Source organism: Eucyclogobius newberryi, unplaced genomic scaffold, assembly GCF_026437365.1.
Source record: "Eucyclogobius newberryi isolate DKJ021-1_F unplaced genomic scaffold, fEucNew1.0.hap1 SCAF_5, whole genome shotgun sequence".
Taxonomy (NCBI): domain Eukaryota; kingdom Metazoa; phylum Chordata; class Actinopteri; order Gobiiformes; family Gobiidae; genus Eucyclogobius; species Eucyclogobius newberryi.
In genome coordinates this window covers 29,203,164-29,222,356 of record NW_027316167.1, presented here as the reverse complement: position 1 = coordinate 29,222,356, position 19,193 = coordinate 29,203,164, and the positions used below count along the sequence as shown (strand labels likewise).

General features: G+C 39.1%; 1 protein-coding gene across 4 annotated transcripts in view; it reads right to left on the bottom strand.

The window, feature by feature from the left end:
* Positions 1–1,570: 1,570 nt before the first annotated feature.
* The window catches only part of phkb (phosphorylase kinase, beta), an 85,116-nt gene continuing 67,493 nt past the window's right edge, over positions 1,571–19,193 (bottom strand). For 2 of the 4 annotated variants that reach the window (XM_072464529.1, XM_072464532.1), the window contains exons 17-31: positions 17,502–17,585; positions 16,377–16,481; positions 14,943–15,025; positions 13,597–13,687; positions 10,143–10,201; positions 9,744–9,906; positions 8,600–8,681; positions 8,469–8,526; positions 6,907–6,997; positions 5,704–5,909; positions 5,043–5,177; positions 4,621–4,750; positions 4,404–4,511; positions 4,161–4,301; positions 1,572–4,087 (exon numbers count right to left, since the gene is read on the bottom strand). In XM_072464529.1, the coding sequence (XP_072320630.1) occupies positions 3,950–4,087; positions 4,161–4,301; positions 4,404–4,511; positions 4,621–4,750; positions 5,043–5,177; positions 5,704–5,909; positions 6,907–6,997; positions 8,469–8,526; positions 8,600–8,681; positions 9,744–9,906; positions 10,143–10,201; positions 13,597–13,687; positions 14,943–15,025; positions 16,377–16,481; positions 17,502–17,585 (1,674 nt within the window). In that variant the 3' untranslated portion in view covers positions 1,572–3,949. Of the gene's footprint in view, positions 4,088–4,160; positions 4,302–4,403; positions 4,512–4,620; positions 4,751–5,042; positions 5,178–5,703; positions 5,910–6,906; positions 6,998–8,192; positions 8,284–8,468; positions 8,527–8,599; positions 8,682–9,743; positions 9,907–10,142; positions 10,202–13,596; positions 13,688–14,942; positions 15,026–16,376; positions 16,482–17,501; positions 17,586–19,193 lie in introns of all 4 variants that reach the window. The other 2 variants (XM_072464530.1, XM_072464531.1) reach the window with 2 other exon arrangements.

Here is a 19,193-nt window from a genome sequence, read left to right as displayed (position 1 = left end):
GCTGCTACGTGTGCTTTGGATTTTGTTGGAAGTTAAAAAATTTCGTAGGTTCATGTGTTGCAAATATATTCTGCAGTGGTGAGTTCTTATAACCTCCAAAGAACCTCCTGAATTTAAGAAACTGGGAGAGAACATGGATTTTTCAGGTATTTTTAGATTGTACACACATTTCACTCTAACAAATAAAAGGTTTCTACTTTTCAAAAAAAAGTGTACCAATTTTGCTCAAGTTGGACATTTTCCTGGTTGGACATGGACAGCAGATATAACATGTAAACTATTACCTAGCAAACATTATATAAACAAGGACTAAAATCCATATACATTAAACAATAGTTATGATGTGACAATTAATGATACCTGATAAGTCCTTTTTTTAGTTAAAAATGTTTGTTTAAACTATCGGTAATGTGTAAATTGTCTGTTTTATCAATGGGACGTCCCGCAGTGATGACAGTAGGATTTCATTTTAAAGCTCAGCACTGCCTCTTGTAATTTTCAACTTTGTATTGTATTCATCAAAATGTTTACTATGACACATACAGTATATACTACAGGGACTATCCAACCAAATAAGGATAGGATTATGGCTGGTTGGCGTGGTTTACTACAATGCCCTACTTTTCAACAATGCTCCACTTGCCTTCCCTTTAATCTTTAATACAAACACATATGCAGTATTTAAATGTGTAAATTAACTGTCACCTTGTTGTGGTTCTCATTAAGCCCACCATGTCTTGTCAAGTATTTATCATCATCATTATTTGTATTTATTTGTTTTGTATTATTTAATCAATTAGTATTTCATTTTATTATTATATCATTTTTTTATTTTATTTGGTATTTATTATTATTATTATTAGCAATTGCCATGTTCAAGTACAAAAGTGTCTCAAAAGCTGCGATGTCGCTCTTGGCCAGCAGAGGGCGTGAATGTGACGCACACCTGGTTAAAGTCCCTGTAGGTCTTGCAGTCTGTCACCTGCCTTGACACAGAGTGAATGTGTCAGGTGCAATTACATTTACATCAATAACAGCCTGACAAATGGAAGAAAAAGAAGCCAAACGATTATACGTATACACGTCCTTGGATGTGAAAAGGAGGCAATCCCATCCCATCCCATACATTTAACATATGCCATCACCTCACTGGCTGATCCCATATGTCCTGTCAGTTTGACTTGGAACAGGCTAAACACAGGTCTTTACTGTGAACACATGCCGCAAATGTCTTTTGCAGCTGCTGAGCATTTTATAGCAATATTGCGTGGCTGTTAAAAAGGAGTGTATTATAGTTTCCATGTTATACCTATTATCCATTCATATCATGCATAATCAGCACTGCCTTTTATTTATAAGGCTCCCTGATTATTTAACAAGTTTGATGTGCAAGTATTTGTCGCTTGAGAGCCCAGGATGTTCTTATTTTGGAGTCAACATGGAGATGGGGAAAAACTGTACTCCTGGCCTATGGAAGGAAATACTGAAGAGTTTTAAATTAAATGATTTTATGCATTTTATTGAAGTCAAAGCAGTGGTTAGAGACGACCCACAGACCCGGTGCCATTGTTTTACACAATTTCATCACATTTTGTATTCTAGGTATTTGTTAATTTTATTGATTGTTGTATTGGATGGTTTATTTGCATATTATCAGGATGTCATATGTTCTTTCTTTGTTTTATATTGGATTTGACAGGGTACTTATGAAAGAGAGGATCTCATTTGTTTTCCCCCCCCGTTATAAATTAAAAATAAAATCTATTAGCTTATGGGTTTTTATAGGTAATCAATGGAAAATACAACTGTTCAGCTCATACAGTAATTGAGATTGACAGACACTTAACTAAAGTCTTTTTTTTAATTATTGGTTACCATCTTCTACAGATAATATCAATGAAAATAATGTCAAGTGGATTAAAATGGCATTGTTTTTTGCTAAAGTACAATAAACCAGGCATATCCAAACATTAATTGCACAATGACTTTTGTGTGTGAACTGTACTGCTCTCTAGTGGACAGAAATGATATTACACGTTATTTTTAAAGGGAGACTTTGTGATACTTCCATCTTTTTATGCAAACAATGACAATACTCAAGGCTTAACACAACAAACACTGTCAAAATGCTCTTTCAAATGTATTTCTATTCAGTCTGACAGCACCATCCGTTTACCAACCCCTCGTTCTTACAGAGAGAGTTCCCTTTCTCCATCATTTTATGTCGTCTCCCTTCTATTTTGTTTGTCACAATGTTGACAGCTCGGCACAGTCCGGCTAATCGCCTATCACGAAACCGAACACGCCGTCACTCCTGCACTTCATAATCAACAAACATTTCTTTTCTGTGAAGAGGTGATTTATTCCAAAAGGACACGTCCCTTCTGATCAGTGCGCTTGTTGATTTAAACATATTGGGTTCAGCAGTGGCTCATTTATCTTGTCTCTTCTCTGCCACTCACGCACTTTAACATTGCAAACTGCACACATCGCAGGCATTCAGAAGTGCAACATGAGTTTGAAGACTGTACATCCTGACTCGTGCATCCATCCACAAAGTAACGTCTCAGTACCATATTTTCAGGACAATAAGTCGCACCTTTTTTCATAGTTTTGGCTGGGGTGCGACTTATATTTATACTTATATACTTATACTCCGGAGCGACTTATACAAGTTTTTTTCTTCTCTATTATGCATTTTTTTGGCTGGTGCGACTTATACTTTGATGCAACTTATAGTCCGGAAAACACGGGTAAGTCATGCTGAGCCACAAATTTAGCATCGATTTTAAAGGTGTTCCCCTTTTTGCACAGAATGTTACACAGTATATGGCATTAGAGTGCGTACGACAGGTTTTTGGGGATTTTCTCATTTTGACAGAGCAAAATGACAGGAAGTAGAGCAGAGTTTGAACTAGTGAGACTCAGAATTCAATTTTTATGAAACTAAAAAACGGCTAAACTGGGACAGAATGTCAAATTGTTCTGAAAACTTAACTGCATTTTCGTGAAATGAGTAGTCCAACCTGTCATATGCACTTTACAGATTTTATGTGATATATTTTGATCAATAAGAACAGCCTGGAGAGACAAGGTGAATGCTGTGCTGTGGAACATTCCAGGCAAAACAACATCTCCATGGAGACGAGGAGGTAGCAGATCCTCCACCTAAAATGTTAAACGGCCTTTTAAATACACTTAACACTTAACGTAGACACGTTTGCACCTCAACTAGAGTCTAACATTCCTTTAAAATCTGCAGTTCAAACACAACACACACAGAATTAATCATGCTTTGAATAATAAACTTTTCTATTTCAGGCAGCGCCCGCTCGAGGCCCTCGGAGCCCCGCCCCGTCGCACAGCTCGTACAGTGTTATACATTGCAGCTGGCAACCACAGTGCTGAGTAATGAGTCTGCACTAAAATAGTCAAACTAAACATTGCGCTGTAGTAACTCAAAATAGCATTCGAAATTAAGTGCTTCATTAGTTGTAAGAATATAGTGCTAGAAACCAAGCCTGGCGAGGGTTACATCTGGAAGGGCATCCGGCACAAAACCATGGGATAGCAGAAAGGATGCAGTGGGTTTTTGTTATTGCTCTTCAAGAATTAAGCAGTGGCGTCTCCTACTTTCAACAGTAGTCCATAAATAAACTGAAAGTCAAATAAATCAGACCCTATTTGAATAACAAAAGCAACAAAGTAATTATGAAGAACAACTAACAGAACAAGAATAACACAGGGAAACAAAGTGAAGCCAGGCCGGAGTAAGGAGAGACCAGTTGGAGGTTAGAAGGAGAGGTTAGAAGGAGAGGTAGAAGGAGAGGTTAGAAGGAGAGGTTAGAAGGAGAGGTAGAAGGAGAGGTAGAAGGAGGCTATGGTGTAAATCTATGCATCCTCGCTGGGCTGTCTTGACTGCGCCGCTGCAGGTCGCCGCGCGGTGGATCTAGCTAACAGTGCACGGGTCGTCCTTGCAGGGCTTCACGTCGCCTTGCAGTAACTGGATCATGACAGCCTTGGTCAGGTAGCTGGAGGTGCCTCTCTGTCCCACTGTGGGCGTGTTGTAAAAGGTCTCCATGCCGTCCTGGATCACGCCGAGTACAAGATGGAGGTTAATATGATCTGTAGAATAAAACTGTAATATACTAAACCTATACCTGTTTTTCAACGCCGACTAAGCCACCGCGATCCTTCTGGAAGTCGGCAAAGGCCTCGTTCACCAGACCGTCCAGATTGACTTTTTCTGTGAATTCTAGCTCAGGGTTTCTCTCCAGTATCACTGAAACCACCATCAGAAGCTGCAAAGAAGAACAATGGTAACATTATAAAACTATAATATATCACACAATGTCTATTTAAGAGACTTACGAGCAGTTTTAGACTTGAATAACGTTAATTACCTCAACTATTATTTGTCTGTACTCTGGCAAGACAATGTTCTTTAGAATGTCCTCCACCAGCAGTGAGAAGTTCATCTCATACATGGTCATGTCCGACAGGGTGGGTTGCTTCAGAGGAGGATGAAACAAATGTCACATTTTAAGTTTGCCAATAAGGATTCATCACACTGGCCAAGAGAAGCTTTAGTGTGACTTTACAGTGATACACAAAGTGTACCTGGGGGAGGTGTGTCCCAGATGCCAGGATCCCTTTAGGAGTCCTCTCCAGGATCTGCCACACACGGTCATAAAAGCCCAGGGGCACTCTGTTCAAAGAGCCATCGATCTGCCGTCTTTCCAGCCACGACCTGAGAGAGACACACTCACTGTTCAAACGGCTCACACACACAGGGGACCTAATGTGGACAGCTGCTGGACAGGAAGTGACCTGTAAGTCAGTGTGTCACAGACTAGATCAGATAAGATGTAACTTTATTAAACCATAGGAAACATTCAGTTGCATTCAAATTAGTAAAATAACAATAACAACAACAATAATAAATTATTCAATTTTTAACAATTTATTTGTGCGTAAAAGGACAAAGGGCTTAATACAGTAAAGCAATAATGTAAAGGAGTATTCAGAGTGCATGGCCGTACCTGCCCGTGTGCTGTGGCTGCAGCACGTCCAGCAGCAGCTGCTTGATGTCACTAGGGGACAGTTGGTAGATGTCCTGAGGAGGCATGTCTCCAGCTCGGATCTTCAGCTCATGTTTCATGGCCTGGACAATCCACCTGAGAGAGACGTAACAACCTCAGCACACAAGCAAGATCATACACATCTGCACATGACACTTTTGTTATGTCTAGGCCATGATAACACATTTAGAAGTGTGATATACAGCTACAGAAAAGATCAAACTATAATGTTGATACTCATTTTTAATAACCCTAAAGTATGATCATCTCAGTATAACTGTATTATATAAGATATATATATATATATATAATACAGATATTGTATTATCTAATAATATTAGATAATACAATATCTGTATTATATATATATAATATATGTCTAATATATATAGATATATATGTCTAAATATATAGATGGATAGGGATATATGTCTATGGATAGATAGAGATATAGATAGATAGAGATATAGAGCATATATAGAGCTATAGAGATATAGAGAGATATAGATATAGAGCATATATAGAGCTATAGAGATATAGAGAGATATAGATATAGATATAGACAGATATAAACAGTTTCAAATCCCTTGAAAATCAGTGTGTGTCGCTGACACTGTCTTACCCGACCCTGATCTTGAGCATGCCGCTGAAAAGCTCAGGGCTGTTGGAAATGATCCATCCAATGTGTATGACTAGTTCTTGCTGAAGAACAGCTTCTCTCTGGCCGCCGTGAGAAGAGCACTTGCTGTAGATGATGCCCTGGATCACTCCTGGTGACAGTGGGTTAGAAATCACCTCCTCCTCATGGCCGAACAGACCCAGGGTCACCTAGTAATAACAGAGGCAGCATGTGCACAAGGGACAGGAGAGGAGAGAACGTACATCCCTACTCTCCATCTACATCTACGCTTCATTATTTTAAAATTGGCCTCCTCTCCCAGCTTTACATAAAAGTGGGCAAAATTGCAGCTCAGAAGATTACTCTTAGTATTTTGATTCTTCTGAAAGCCATCTGGTGAAAATTACACCTCTGCAATCTTCCTGATGAGAGGACCTCACTTTTATGTCTCGTACTGATGAAATCCAGCACTTTGAAGACGTTAATCAATATTCCATCTTCACATCTAAACTGATTTGAACTCACAAAAACGCTTTGGGCTGGAAACGGCTTGGAAAAAGCTATCTTTAAGGAACACAATGTTGAATTTCAATTCCAGGTTGAGAAATAATGACTGAATGGAATCCAAATAGACCTAAATAAGTGCCGCCTCTCTTCTTCTACCTGAACCGTTATTGTAAGCAGAGGAGCGCAACTCAAATCCAAAATCAGCTTCTGCAATCTTGTCGAGAGGAGCATTCGGTTCGCCAGGCAATCTATATGCAGATTCACACCTTGAGCTCCTTCAGCATAATGAAATGCCTAAAAGTGTTCAGAGGGCTAAAAATGAGCCGAGATAACTGACACTCTGGAGAGGAAGCTAATCTCCGAATAAGACTCGACAGAGAATGATGCACTGAAACCCGTCCTGAATAAGGGGGCGGCAGCAGGCAAATTCCGGGGCCACGACATGTCAATCGGAGCACGGAGCGTCGGGCACGGTGCACATTAGGACTCTGGGGAGGTCACGCCGGCGGTCTAGCTACAACAAACGTTTAAGACTCACACCAAAATGGAAGCCAGAAATGGAAACATGCAGCTATTTTTTCACAACTCCCATAGGATCACGGCAGGAGGAGCTCATTATTAAAATAAAAAGGTCCCGACATGCCACCTCCACCGTCAAGAGCCAATTATGCTTGTACCCTAAGACTGTTGTCCACTTACCTGCTTGCCTTGCACTAATATACTAGTAATACTGGGCGCAAGGCTGTCCACTAGCTTAGTTAAGAGACTGGCAGCAAGACGGACAACAGACCTAGTGGCGAGAAGAAGAACATTACAATTTCAGATTTTCGCCGATGAATTACTCAACAGTGCAACAGTCGTGACGTTACAAATAGACGATAATCAGGGGGGGGGGGGATTTTTGAATGTTCATTTGATGCTGTTGCACGTGTTTTAAATGGCAGCCTCCTCTTGATTGCAGTTTTCCTATGAGAACCAGAAGTACACGTAACCACAGTAGACTTCAGCCAGGGGAACTACGGGACACACAGTGGTGAAGCCAGTCCATCTCCCCACAGAAGCAGTATTAGACAAATGAAGTGATTCGATGGGACAGCGGCGATATAATCAACAGCTTTTCTACTGAATTTGCTTAGAACTGCGCCGTACATTGTTGCCGTGGGTTCGTTTGTGTGTAGGTAAATGCGACTGTACCGATGATGTGCGCCTAAAATCGTAATGCTATTATTGTTGTGTGTAAAGCAATGCCGTGCGAGTCCAGGGACGCATTGCGGGGTAAACCTATTTCAAGCTTCACTTCCTCGTCCATGTTAAGTAAGAAACGTAATTAAACTGAATATTGGCGTCGTTTACCGCACGGTGGAAAGGCGCAATCGGTTCATTTCGTTCATGTTCATTTTCCTATACGTCGTATCAGCGGAAAACATCAAACTTCAGAGATGCAATAACTGGCATGTCTACAGTGGGCGTTAAAAGGGGGCTTTGTTTTTTTTAATGGTTATCTTTAAGTGACATTATGGTCTAGTCACAAACACAAAATTAAAGTGTTGACAATTAGTATTTAGTGAAAAGTCATGTAACACAGTGTTACAGTGTTTTGGCCACATTTATCCCAACAAACAACTGCAAATTAATATATAACGCTTTAACACAATTCCAAACGCTGTGAAGGTAGAAAAATAGTAATCTGTGATGTTTAATGAAGAATAAATTCACAACGGCCATTCTCAGGAGCAACATGCTGATAATGTGGTCTAGCTAGCTGTGTTAGAGAGGTAGCCATGTTGAAGCTAATCAATGCTGTAATGACGATAATTGCCCAATTTTAAGGATGTCTACTACCACCAAGAGAGACCCAAATCTTGCATATTTCATTGAAATGGGAAAAGGACAATATAAGCAGAGCAACTACATGTTATGGCTAAAGCTCTCAAACTAAACAGCTAGCTAACCAGCTAACACTGAGCTCTAGTACATTGGATTACCTGTTTCCCATTCACCAGCATAGTGGTGATGTGAGGGGCTATTGAGCCTGCAAACTTCTTGAGAATGGCAGCAACAAGGCGCACTGCCAGCCTACAGTACGGCCAGATTACATACGAGTTATATACAGGACTTATAGAAACGTATACGCATGCCATTTACTAAAACCAGAACCTGTAAAAGAGTGCAACCATTTCACCGATTACTACAAATGGCATTCACTGTGAAGTTTGTTTTGTGTGTGCACGTGTAGTCGCATTGTAACTGGTGTATCTGACCAAAGTTTTCTGCTCCCAGCTCTCCTGTAGATCCTCTCCAGCTCATCCATCAAGCCCACTGAAATGAGATGGCATCGGATGAAATACAATACAATTAGAATGACTTTTAAACATTTAAGAACAGTAGTTACCATCTTTGTCAAGAAAGCCTTGGCCTTCTCTTTTCAGGAGTAATGCAGCCAGTTGAGCCTGACTGGCTAAACAGTCACAATCCTGTGGATGAACAAAATCAGATCAATTAATCAATTCAAATAAAACCTTACAGATGAACGCACAGTTTGTTTTTTCAGCATTTCAATGTTTCATTTCATTTTAGCTGCTGTATATCTGTATTATGAGTAAAGAAAAGGATTTCAGTTATAATAATTACATAAATATGAGTACAAAGTATACTTTACAATACCCTAATTACAGTGCAGTGACCCAAAGCCATAGACTTCAGTAAGTGTGTTACATTATTAAGCAGAAGAGAGAGGAGCAAAAGGAAAGTACACAGTACACAAGCGGCACACTAATCCTCAGAGGAGCAGCTGGAGTCGCACGGCTGAATTCATCATCTGTTTATTTGTACAGAGGAAAAACCTTGAATATGATTTAACTTAACAAAACATGACACTTGAGATGGTGTACTTAATGTGATAAGCCGTTTAAGCTTTTAGGGTACTCACTCACAAAGGTTTTTGTAATGTTTTATAATAAGGGGACGTAAGCTCATTATTATACATGAATTAATGTTATATTCATGCATTAATCAATGAAATATTACATAAGCATTGTACACTAATGTTTATTGTTAACTCATAGATGACTTCATTCATGAATTAAACCATTAACTACTGTCTGAACAAACATGGAAAGTGTTTGGTTACAGTCGGTTCTGTCACAAACATAATTCGTCATAACTCACGATTAATTCATTCTTTTAATTCAAATGTCTTCAAAAGTACGATGCATTTCTTGTATTCATTCAAGACAACGATGAACTAAAAAGATTTACATGTCGGTTCAATACAATAGTTAATGGTTTAATTCATGAATAAAGTAATCTATGAAACAACACGAACTCATAACGACTCCTAATAAGTCATTGTGCACTAATGCTTAAATATATCAGTAATTCATGCATGATTAATCCCCCTTATAATAAAACGTTACGAAGTTTTGATTAAGTAATATACATATCTGCAGGGGGAAAAAAGAGGTTCCCGTAGCTATATCATTATCACAACTATTAATATTATTATCCTTAAACCCAAATGGTAAAGCTGTTCTTACATGAAACTTCTGTAGAATGTCGTGAGTAGGTTTATGTATCCATTCTTCCACGCTGATCTCAGGCTGCTGCTCCAGGTCCGAGGCGTTGGGGGTACTCGTCTGTCTCTTCACCTTTGAGTGCTTTGGCAACTCCAATTCCTCAAAGCTTTTAAACTCTGGAATCCTTGGGTGAGAAACAAAGGCACATTCTTCGTTATAAACATGTCCTGTAATGGCAAGATGATTAAATGGAACAAAGCGTGACGGCCTTGGAGTGTTAGTGCACGCTTAAAGGCGATAAACACGGTACATCTCCATCCGTGTGCGGTATACTATGTGTTCAGTTGTGCTGATTGACACTTGCCTTGAGAAACCGCCAGCACTGGTTTTGTTTGCGGCATTATAATAAATTGGACTTACTCCTCTTCATTGACACGTAGGAAATCTAACTGCTCCACGACTGCTCCAGATATCAGGGTCTAGAGAACGTACACAAAATTATCTCAACTATCAATCAAATGTATTTATAGAGCACAATTCGTACAAAGCGCAGTTCAAAGTAATTTACAATGTTACAAATGCATTTAAATTTAAACAAAATAAAAGTACAGTTTATAAAAATATAAAACAGTGTATGTCAAAATAAATACCGTATTTTCAGGACTATAAGTCCCATCTTTTTTCATAGTTTTGGCCCGGGTGTGACTTATACTTATATTTATACTTATATACTTATACTCCGGAGCGACTTATATGTGATATTATTTGTTATTTTCACACTTGCAACCACATTTCATACTCCAGTGCATCTTATATGTTTTTTTCTTCTCTATTATGCATTTTTTTTGGCTGGTGCAACTTATAGTCCAGAAAATAAGGTAGATAAAAACATAAAAACAAATGAACATGGTATTTAAAATATTAAAGACCAGGTAAAAGTATTTCAATGTCATAGGCGCGGCGAAACAAAACAGTCTTCATCTTGGATTTAAACACACGTCTCACTAATATGTCCTCATAGTTGACTATAACAAACAGTACAGCGTGGAATAGACCGTGCGTTTGCAAAAAAAAACCAAAAAAAACACACTTTTTCTTGGATAGATTGCTCAGTATGCCGAGAGCCAAGAATAAACCTCCTACGGATCAGCCTGGAGAGACACGTTCATTAAAATGTAAGTGAGCATTTCAAACTCTGCTAATGTTTCGGTTACAGTGACAAAACAAACGCAGCATGAACATGACACATATCTTTGGTCAAATGAGGCTGTGTGCAGGAAGCAGGGGCCGTTCTGGGGGCCGCCCCTTAAATGCAATATTAGCCATTCCAACTGAAGTCGTCTTAAAACAGAAACGTAGGCGAGGCTGCACATAACAATGAGATGATAAAGAACAGAACCGTTTCAAAGCTTTGGAAGTATGTTGCGAAGCGAATAACAAACGGGCAACGTCGGGGGAAAGTTTTGAAAGGAAAAGAAGCGGACTACGGGAATGATTTCTGTGGGGCAGCGCAAAGAGGCTGGAAACAAGCGAGGTTAGATAAGATAATATATTCCTTTATTGTCCACACATGGGGAAATTTCATTGTTGCAACGCAGGTAGATGCAGAGGAAAAGGACAGATAACTTAATAGAAGAACTCTTATAAATCTGTTATGCACGTTAGATATCTTTGATGAAATTCTTGGTTTAAGTAACAGTGTGGAAAATGTTTTATTGTTTTATTCACAGGAAATAATGAAGCGGATGATGAAATGGTCACGTCAAATTGCAATTAGCCGCTTACTAAGTATAACTGAACTGCAGAACTATGAACATTCAGATTTATAAAATAACTTTGCTTTGAACATAAATCTAAGATCAGACACTAACCTTGAGGGAAAGATGAATAGTTCAATTCAAATACAAATTCCAGCTGTGACTTTTGAAAGAGGATTCAAGTTCAAAAAGTTCATGGTAAAATGAATATTTCAAACTATAAACGGAGAGGAATAACTTTGTTCAAATTAAGTTACAACGTTACGGCAATTTTTGACAAATGTGTTAAAATGCGGAGGTTCAAGTTCCATACAAAAATGACAAAAAAGTGCAGAAATAACACATCATCCACTTTTAATTAGCTCTTTTTTCTGTTTTTGTTCATAGTCTTTATTTTATATTGTAATAAATATTTTAATTGTGTACTCCTTAACAAAAATATATTTTTTTCAGACTATAACTAACTTAATCATTTGTTTTTTTTAGAACCCAGTCACAGACAGCACACATTTCAAAGCAAAAATAAATGTAGACACATTTTCTATATATAAGTTTCCTGAATATAATCTTTTAATCTGTACTATTACACAAAAAACAGTAAAATATCTTCCCCCAAAGTCTGTGCTCTGCGCCAAGATTTTTATTGATAGAGAATTAAAAAGCCCCACACGCATCATTGACAATACACGGGCGGCAGTAGCTCAGTGGTAGAGTGCTCGTCTTCTGATCCAAAGGTTGGCGGTTCGACTCCCCGCTCCCAGAGCGGTCAGATCCACTGGCCCGCAGGTTGGCGGTGCGATCGCAGCTGCCTCATGTGAATACTGCCGTTGTGTCCTTGGGCAAGACACTTAACCCAACTCGCCCCCCAGTGTCTGCGTATATCTGGGGTGTGAATGTGTGTGTGAATGGGTGACTGGTTCCTTGATGTAAAGCGCTTTGAGTACCTTGACGGTAGAAAAGCGCTATATAAATGTGACCATTTATTTACAATTAGATCACTGAATCACTGAACAAAAAACAGCCCTAAACCATAGTCAAAATGATTATTAATTTCAGTGGCATTGGGCAAAGGGTTGTTATAAATCAACACGTGCAAAGCAATTGACTCACTCACACAATAAAAAGATGACTTATGACTAGATTTTGCGCTTTGGTTTTCAGGCTGGTTATCCAATCAGAAATCAAAGCGAGCACCACACTTTGAAATAACAGATCCAAGACTAAAACCGGTCTGAAATAAACACAAAAGGGCCTTCTATGATATAATGTGCCCTGTATCCAATACGATACATCGGTAAATCTCAGTTTCAGTTGTAAGACAGTACAGCAATTTTACTTCATTGAATTTGTATTATTATTGTGTTTTTTGTACTTTTTTTTTTAGACACGTTGGCCACACCAACAATGACCCCGTGACCTTGATCCTCCTCGTCGCTCCCAAAAAGAACAATCCAGTTTGCCGTTTTTGTGCCGCTCGTGATTCCGCCTCCCGTCACTGCCTTTCAGCTCTGCCATTATCACAATCCACATAACACAATCTCCAACGCCCATTACCCCCTGTTAGCGCCGTGCAATATCTCTTAACTTCCAAACTGTATCGCTGTAATCCCATCATCCCTTAGTTTATCATTTAATTCCATGTTGTCCGTCAAAGTAATGTCAATGTTTGTAACGAGCCGCTAAAAAGGCTTTCCCGTCGCGTGGGCCCATTTTCATGCTCGGGCTGTTCCTCTTCACTCGGGGAAACGAAAACAATGTGCCTTCTAAATTCAATCTTAGCGCAGCAAGGTCAAACTGCAGATAAAAGGTGGCTCTTCCACTGAAAGAAGCGGTGACTACAGATCAGGGCGGTGCTGCTGAACGGAAACTTAAATTATTTGGTGACATGTCTGCAATATATCTGCGTTATGTATATGTCACTTGCAACAGCCTATTTTACTTTATGCCATGAACAAACTCCACAGAAACATTCCTTCAGAACTATAGGGTTTTGCTGCTTATTAAAACCTAAAAAATGATACTAATGTAGTGCAAAGGTATTCAGGAATAAGAATATAACTCCAACCGTATATATTAAGTGTACGAAGAGTTATGAGTTATGTACACGTATGACCAACCTGTAGTCTGTCAACGTGAACTTTGACCCCACCAATGCTCCCCTTCTTGAAGGACGCCAACATGTCCAGGACAGGATTAAAGCGGCTTCCCCTGGACAAAAGAATATACGAGTTAAAGGCAAGCACTGTATATAGCATTAGTTAAAGATGTATTTAGCTAAAGATTAAGGTTAAGGTTAAGGTTAAGGTTAAGGTTAAGGTTCAAGGTTAAGGTACAAGGTTAAGGTTAAGGTTAAGGTTAAGGTTAAGGTTAAGGTTAAGGTACAAGGTACAAGGTTAAGGTACAAGGTTAAGGTACAAGGTTAAGGTTAAGGTTAAGGTTAAGGTACAAGGTTAAGGTACAAGGTTAAGGTACAAGGTTAAGGTTAAGGTTAAGGTTAAGGTTAAGGTTAAGGTTAAGGTTAAGGTACAAGGTTAAGGTACAAGGTTAAGGTACAAGGTTAAGGTTAAGGTTAAGGTTAAGGTACAAGGTTAAGGTACAAGGTTAAGGTACAAGGTTAAGGTTAAGGTTAAGGTTAAGGTTAAGGTACACTTTATTGTCCCCATCAGGAAATTAGACACATCCTTCAATGCCGTTCAGGACAAGGCAATTTTACTTCTTTGTATCGTTATAAAATTCACTTTAAAAGAGAAAAGCTAAGAACACCATGTGACTGAATATGTTCTACTGTAGAACCCTAAACTTTCAATGAATACTTGTCAGATTATGGCATGGGACACATAGCATACTAGTATTTTAAGGTGACAAAATGGTCCGGTAGAGCAAAAACAATTGAAATGGATGAAAATGGGATGGACTTGTATTATAACTGTGTAAACTGCAATAGAACTACAATTCTAAACCCCTAACCCCTGTCTGCACACGCACAGAATCTATACAGATCTTTTGTTTACATCAATTTGACACCACGTAGGTTACTTAGGCGATCGATAAACTAATGACTATCGAGTTTCCTTGGAAGCCGTGAACCATATGTCAAAGTACAGTTTTCATATACAGCTAAGCTCCCTCGATAATGGCTCACAGTGAGCTAATGGACCCGCCAGCGTTTCTATAGTGATACAAATGAGAAACATTATTAAGCAGTCAACAAGCATGGACAGCGCCACCTTCCCACTAACGTGATTTATGGTATGCATGCTATGAAGAAGAGATCTGAGGACGAGGCAAACTATTACATTCAACACAGTTACATTGCATTGAGGCTGTCACGACGGGACTTTTATGAGGAAGAGAAAGAGTAATAGGCAGATGGGAGGGGAGATGTGAAAAGACAGCACAGCAAGAAAGCGATCAGTGAAAGGAACTGGAAATAAAAGCCATTATGATGCGTGTCGTGCATTACTTGATATTATCTTCGCGAATGAGAACCAGGAACAGGGGACGTCCCTGCATTTTCCAGCACTGTTTAATGAACTGTAAGGCATTCTAGACACACAGAAATAGCATGTTAAAGGATAAAGCACACGTAAGGCCCAACATATAACAGTATAACTTGTTTCAGATACAGTAGCAGCATTTGAAATGTTAGTGTAGAGACAAAATTATGAAGAATTAAGCATTAGTTTTCTTCTTGTCTTTTTTGTAAACCGATCATTCTCTCTAATTGAAAAATATAACTTAACTTCAACCACCGATTTAAATAAATGATACAATTTCAGCAAAACTGGGATGAATTAATTGTCAGCGTAACAATACTGGCATTGTTTCTGGTTTAAATAAACAAAATCTCTGAACAGATGGAAATGAGCATATTTGTTATAATCTGGAATCTATTAATACATTTGACAATAAACAGAAAATATAAAGCTTCTGCACACTAGAGGAACTTTGGCCCGATTTGCCTCCGCGGGTTCAGGGAGACGTGGCCCGAGCAGCGATTTTCGGAAGAGAATCATTTGTTGTGGCTCTTGTTGTGGTCTGTGAGGTCAATGCAACTCTGTAACAAGTATTTGTGATATTGTAAGGTTCAAAATGGTACGTGAGGAACTTTAAAAGAGCCACTCAACGCAGTGATACTGTGCCAGGCTCTTTTATCTAGTGATAACTTTTAAAATATAGAAAATATAGGACAAAACCAACACAGAGAACTTTTTAAAATTCATCACAGCTACAATGAGTCAGTGTAACCAGCTCCTCCTTTACAGGCAGATGTAATCCACACAGTTTGGATTGGTTTATATTGGGGGTGTTATTATTCCATTTGCAACAATGTATATTATATTTCCAGTATATAATTAGAATATTTAATATAAACTAGTTTTTTTTCAAGAGTCTTCTCTCGAGTAATTAAACAAAATATCCCTTATTCCAAATCTGATTTCTATATCACACAAAGATTTAAACAAATACTCAATATCACACAATTTAACATACGCACATTCATCCAATAAATGTAAAGCAGATTCATTTTCTATATTAAAATATAAACGAGGGTCATTATGTTCATAATTTTTCCATAAAAGAATTGGTCAAATTAATCAAGAGCATAATTTTAAAATAAACCTCTGTATTTTTATTATTAACGAGGAGGCATCTATCATTACAAGCTCGCCTCGTATCCTCGTGCATTTTAGTTACATCGCGTCGCCAGAGACATCGGCGAGCGCGTCCTTCATCCGAGTCTTCCGCGTACACCTGTGACCTGCACTTTTTGTGACACGTCTCAAAATCGCAAAGACTTTAAAATCCTCCAGTGTGCAGCCGGCTTAAGTTGAGTTCAATTTGGTATAAGCGATTAGTCGAGGAGCGCGGCAGCACGAGCGTGACCCGGACTTACCTTAATGTCATCAATCAGCAGCATAACATCCTGGGACAAGTAAAAGTCACTTAGATCAAAGACTATTGGGTAGCACACCACCGTCTTGCCCAGGATGCGATAAATCTGAAAGGACAAGCACACAGAACGACAGAAGCGCATTAAAAGACTGATGGCGGAGTGGTTCAAAGATAGCCACACGTGCATTATCATGAGTATAAAACAAGCCGTCACTGCTGAAGTATCAGCGAGAGTACAGTTTACGCCACAGACGATGATGATATCCTCTGACAGTCAGCCATAATGTTCTATTAAAAATTGCCCGAGCAGTGGCTGGGAAAGTTTGACTTGTTTTGTGAATGTCTTTCAATAAGGATTATAAATGTTTTGGGTTGCGGTGACCTTCGCTTGGAAGAAAAACATCAGGCCTTTGTGGAGCGAGACGTTTAAAGCATAAGAAGCTGAGGATGAGCACGTAGCACACGCTGTGCATATTAACACTGAGCACAAACTAAGAGAAAGTGAGGAAAACAAACAGAGTGGATGTGGAAAGAAACAGCATGCTTCTAATCCTTTGCATTATGTATAATAAAAATGATACGCTGGTACTTAAATGTCTAAAGTATTTGTTTCTTCTGCAGTTCGGCTGCATGTCTGTAACAACAAACGTCATTCTGATTCTGCAAATACAGTATCGTTGAGCATGTGTTTGTTGCTAAAGATTCTGATCAAGATAAAGGATTTGTCCTCTGTGCATGTTTATGATTATTAGAGGAAACTGGACTACACAGAGTTAAAAAAACAAAACAACAGGGCACAGAGAGAACATGCAAACGAAGAGGGGCCCCAGATGGACTGCCATACACAACTTTGGGTTCTTCGGCGCAGTAAGTAATTTTGAAATGCCCTTTCAGTTCTAAATGAATAAGCAACATGACATTTACATTCCACCTGGTGCTTCACCCTCTTCTGCAGATATCATCTGAATACAGATATGTTCCCAATAGAAGGTCTCTCTAAAGGTGAGATATATATGCACGTCCATTATGTGAAAAGAAGTCAATAGTAACCCGGTTGCCCTGCAGCCCATTACATAAACATATACTGCATTTTTGTCCAGTACTGTATGTTGGTATGTAGAAATACCTTGCAGGTGCCGATGCAGCCCACGGGCCTATCAGGACGCCCACTCAGGCCCAGCTTGTTATTGACCGCCAGGAAGCGATATGCCTGCAGAAATATGGAGAGAAATCAGATAAACAAGCAGCACCAGGGAGCGCTATCTGCATCAGAACACAACACGACTGTATAGATTAAATGTGTAACCTTTACCGAAAATAAATAAATACTCAACTTTCTCTGCTGCCGTTTCAGTTTTAGATTAAAAAATATTCTGCTTTGAAAATGTCACGAGGCACAGTTCCATCCCAGAGTGCAATAAACGCGGGGCTGGTTTATGCGTGCGTCCCGCTCCAGCATTGGTGTTGTTGCAGCTCATAAAGTGAAATTACCTCCACATGGCAGGACCTCTTCTCATATTAGCTCAGGGTAAACTTATGAGACGTGGCCACAATGAAAGGTCCCTGTGCAGCCTTCACAGGAGTGCTAAGCATACCCAGGGGACAGCGCCGATGGGAACACTTCTATTCTGAGATACAGCGACCTGGAATGAGGACGCCACCAATGCACGGAGCTCGAGTCGTATAAAATGAATAATATAATGAGATCTGAGTGCGTCATTTGGTCTAATATGTACAGCAAATATGCAATGTTTGTTCCAAGCATTAGTGTGGTACTGTTACCATGTCAACTACTCTGATTTTGCATTTAAGCTTCTGTACAGCTTTGGCGCTGCGTGTAGATTGATTTGTACTGTGGAGTGGATGAATCAGAAGCACACTAAATCTGCAGAATTTTGGAAACAAATATAGATTTTTTTCTGACAAGCATTGCAATTATGTTTACAAGTTTTAGTAAATCATTTTGTTCAGAGTGCACATTTTGATGTCCAGCAGCAATAAAATGTCAGAGAAGAACTACGAAACTAATACAACAATCACATAATTTCATTTGATGTCTAGACTACAGGGTTAACAGGGTTTATGTTCAGTTCTTTGCCAAAAAAATGACTTGAAAAGTTACTTTGCGACCGTTCAAATTGCAATTTATTGTATTGATATTAATATTATTAGTATTAATACTGCCCTAATCCAGCTAAATTTTGGGATTGGGAGACATTTGTAAATCAAACAGAAAAGAACGAGCATCTTTTATACACAAAAAGAAAAGTATTTGATTTCTTCCACATCCACACATTAAGCGCAATTTATATTCACCCGTAAAGTATATCTTTGCACGGTGTGGGGAATGCCAACCGCTTAAAGCACAACTTGAAATAATATATCTTAGTCATTTGAATGGGATGCACTGTTAATGAACTGTCAAATGGTAGCGAAAGTTGGACAACTTTATTATTATATTGTCACACAGCCAAGGCACTGCAGTTTGAAGTCTGAAATGGTTTGAAGTCAAGTCAAGTCTACTATTGTGCAGAAAGTTGAGTTTATTAGCTGAAAAGTGTTGACATCAGCAGCACGGCACGACTAGAGACACGACATCCGACCTGGCTTTACCGAAGGTCCACACACACAGGCGGAGGTCGAGTTTTCAGATTCATTGGCTCAGTAAAAGTCACCTTGTCTGTGCAGTTTTCGTTGCTCGGAACTAGAATCAAAATGTTCCAAAAAGATGAGAGCTGAACGTTTCTATCCTCCATTCTGCTCAGCTTCTCTCTGTGAGGTCTGTTGCAGTAAAATGATATGACGTTCATTAATCGAG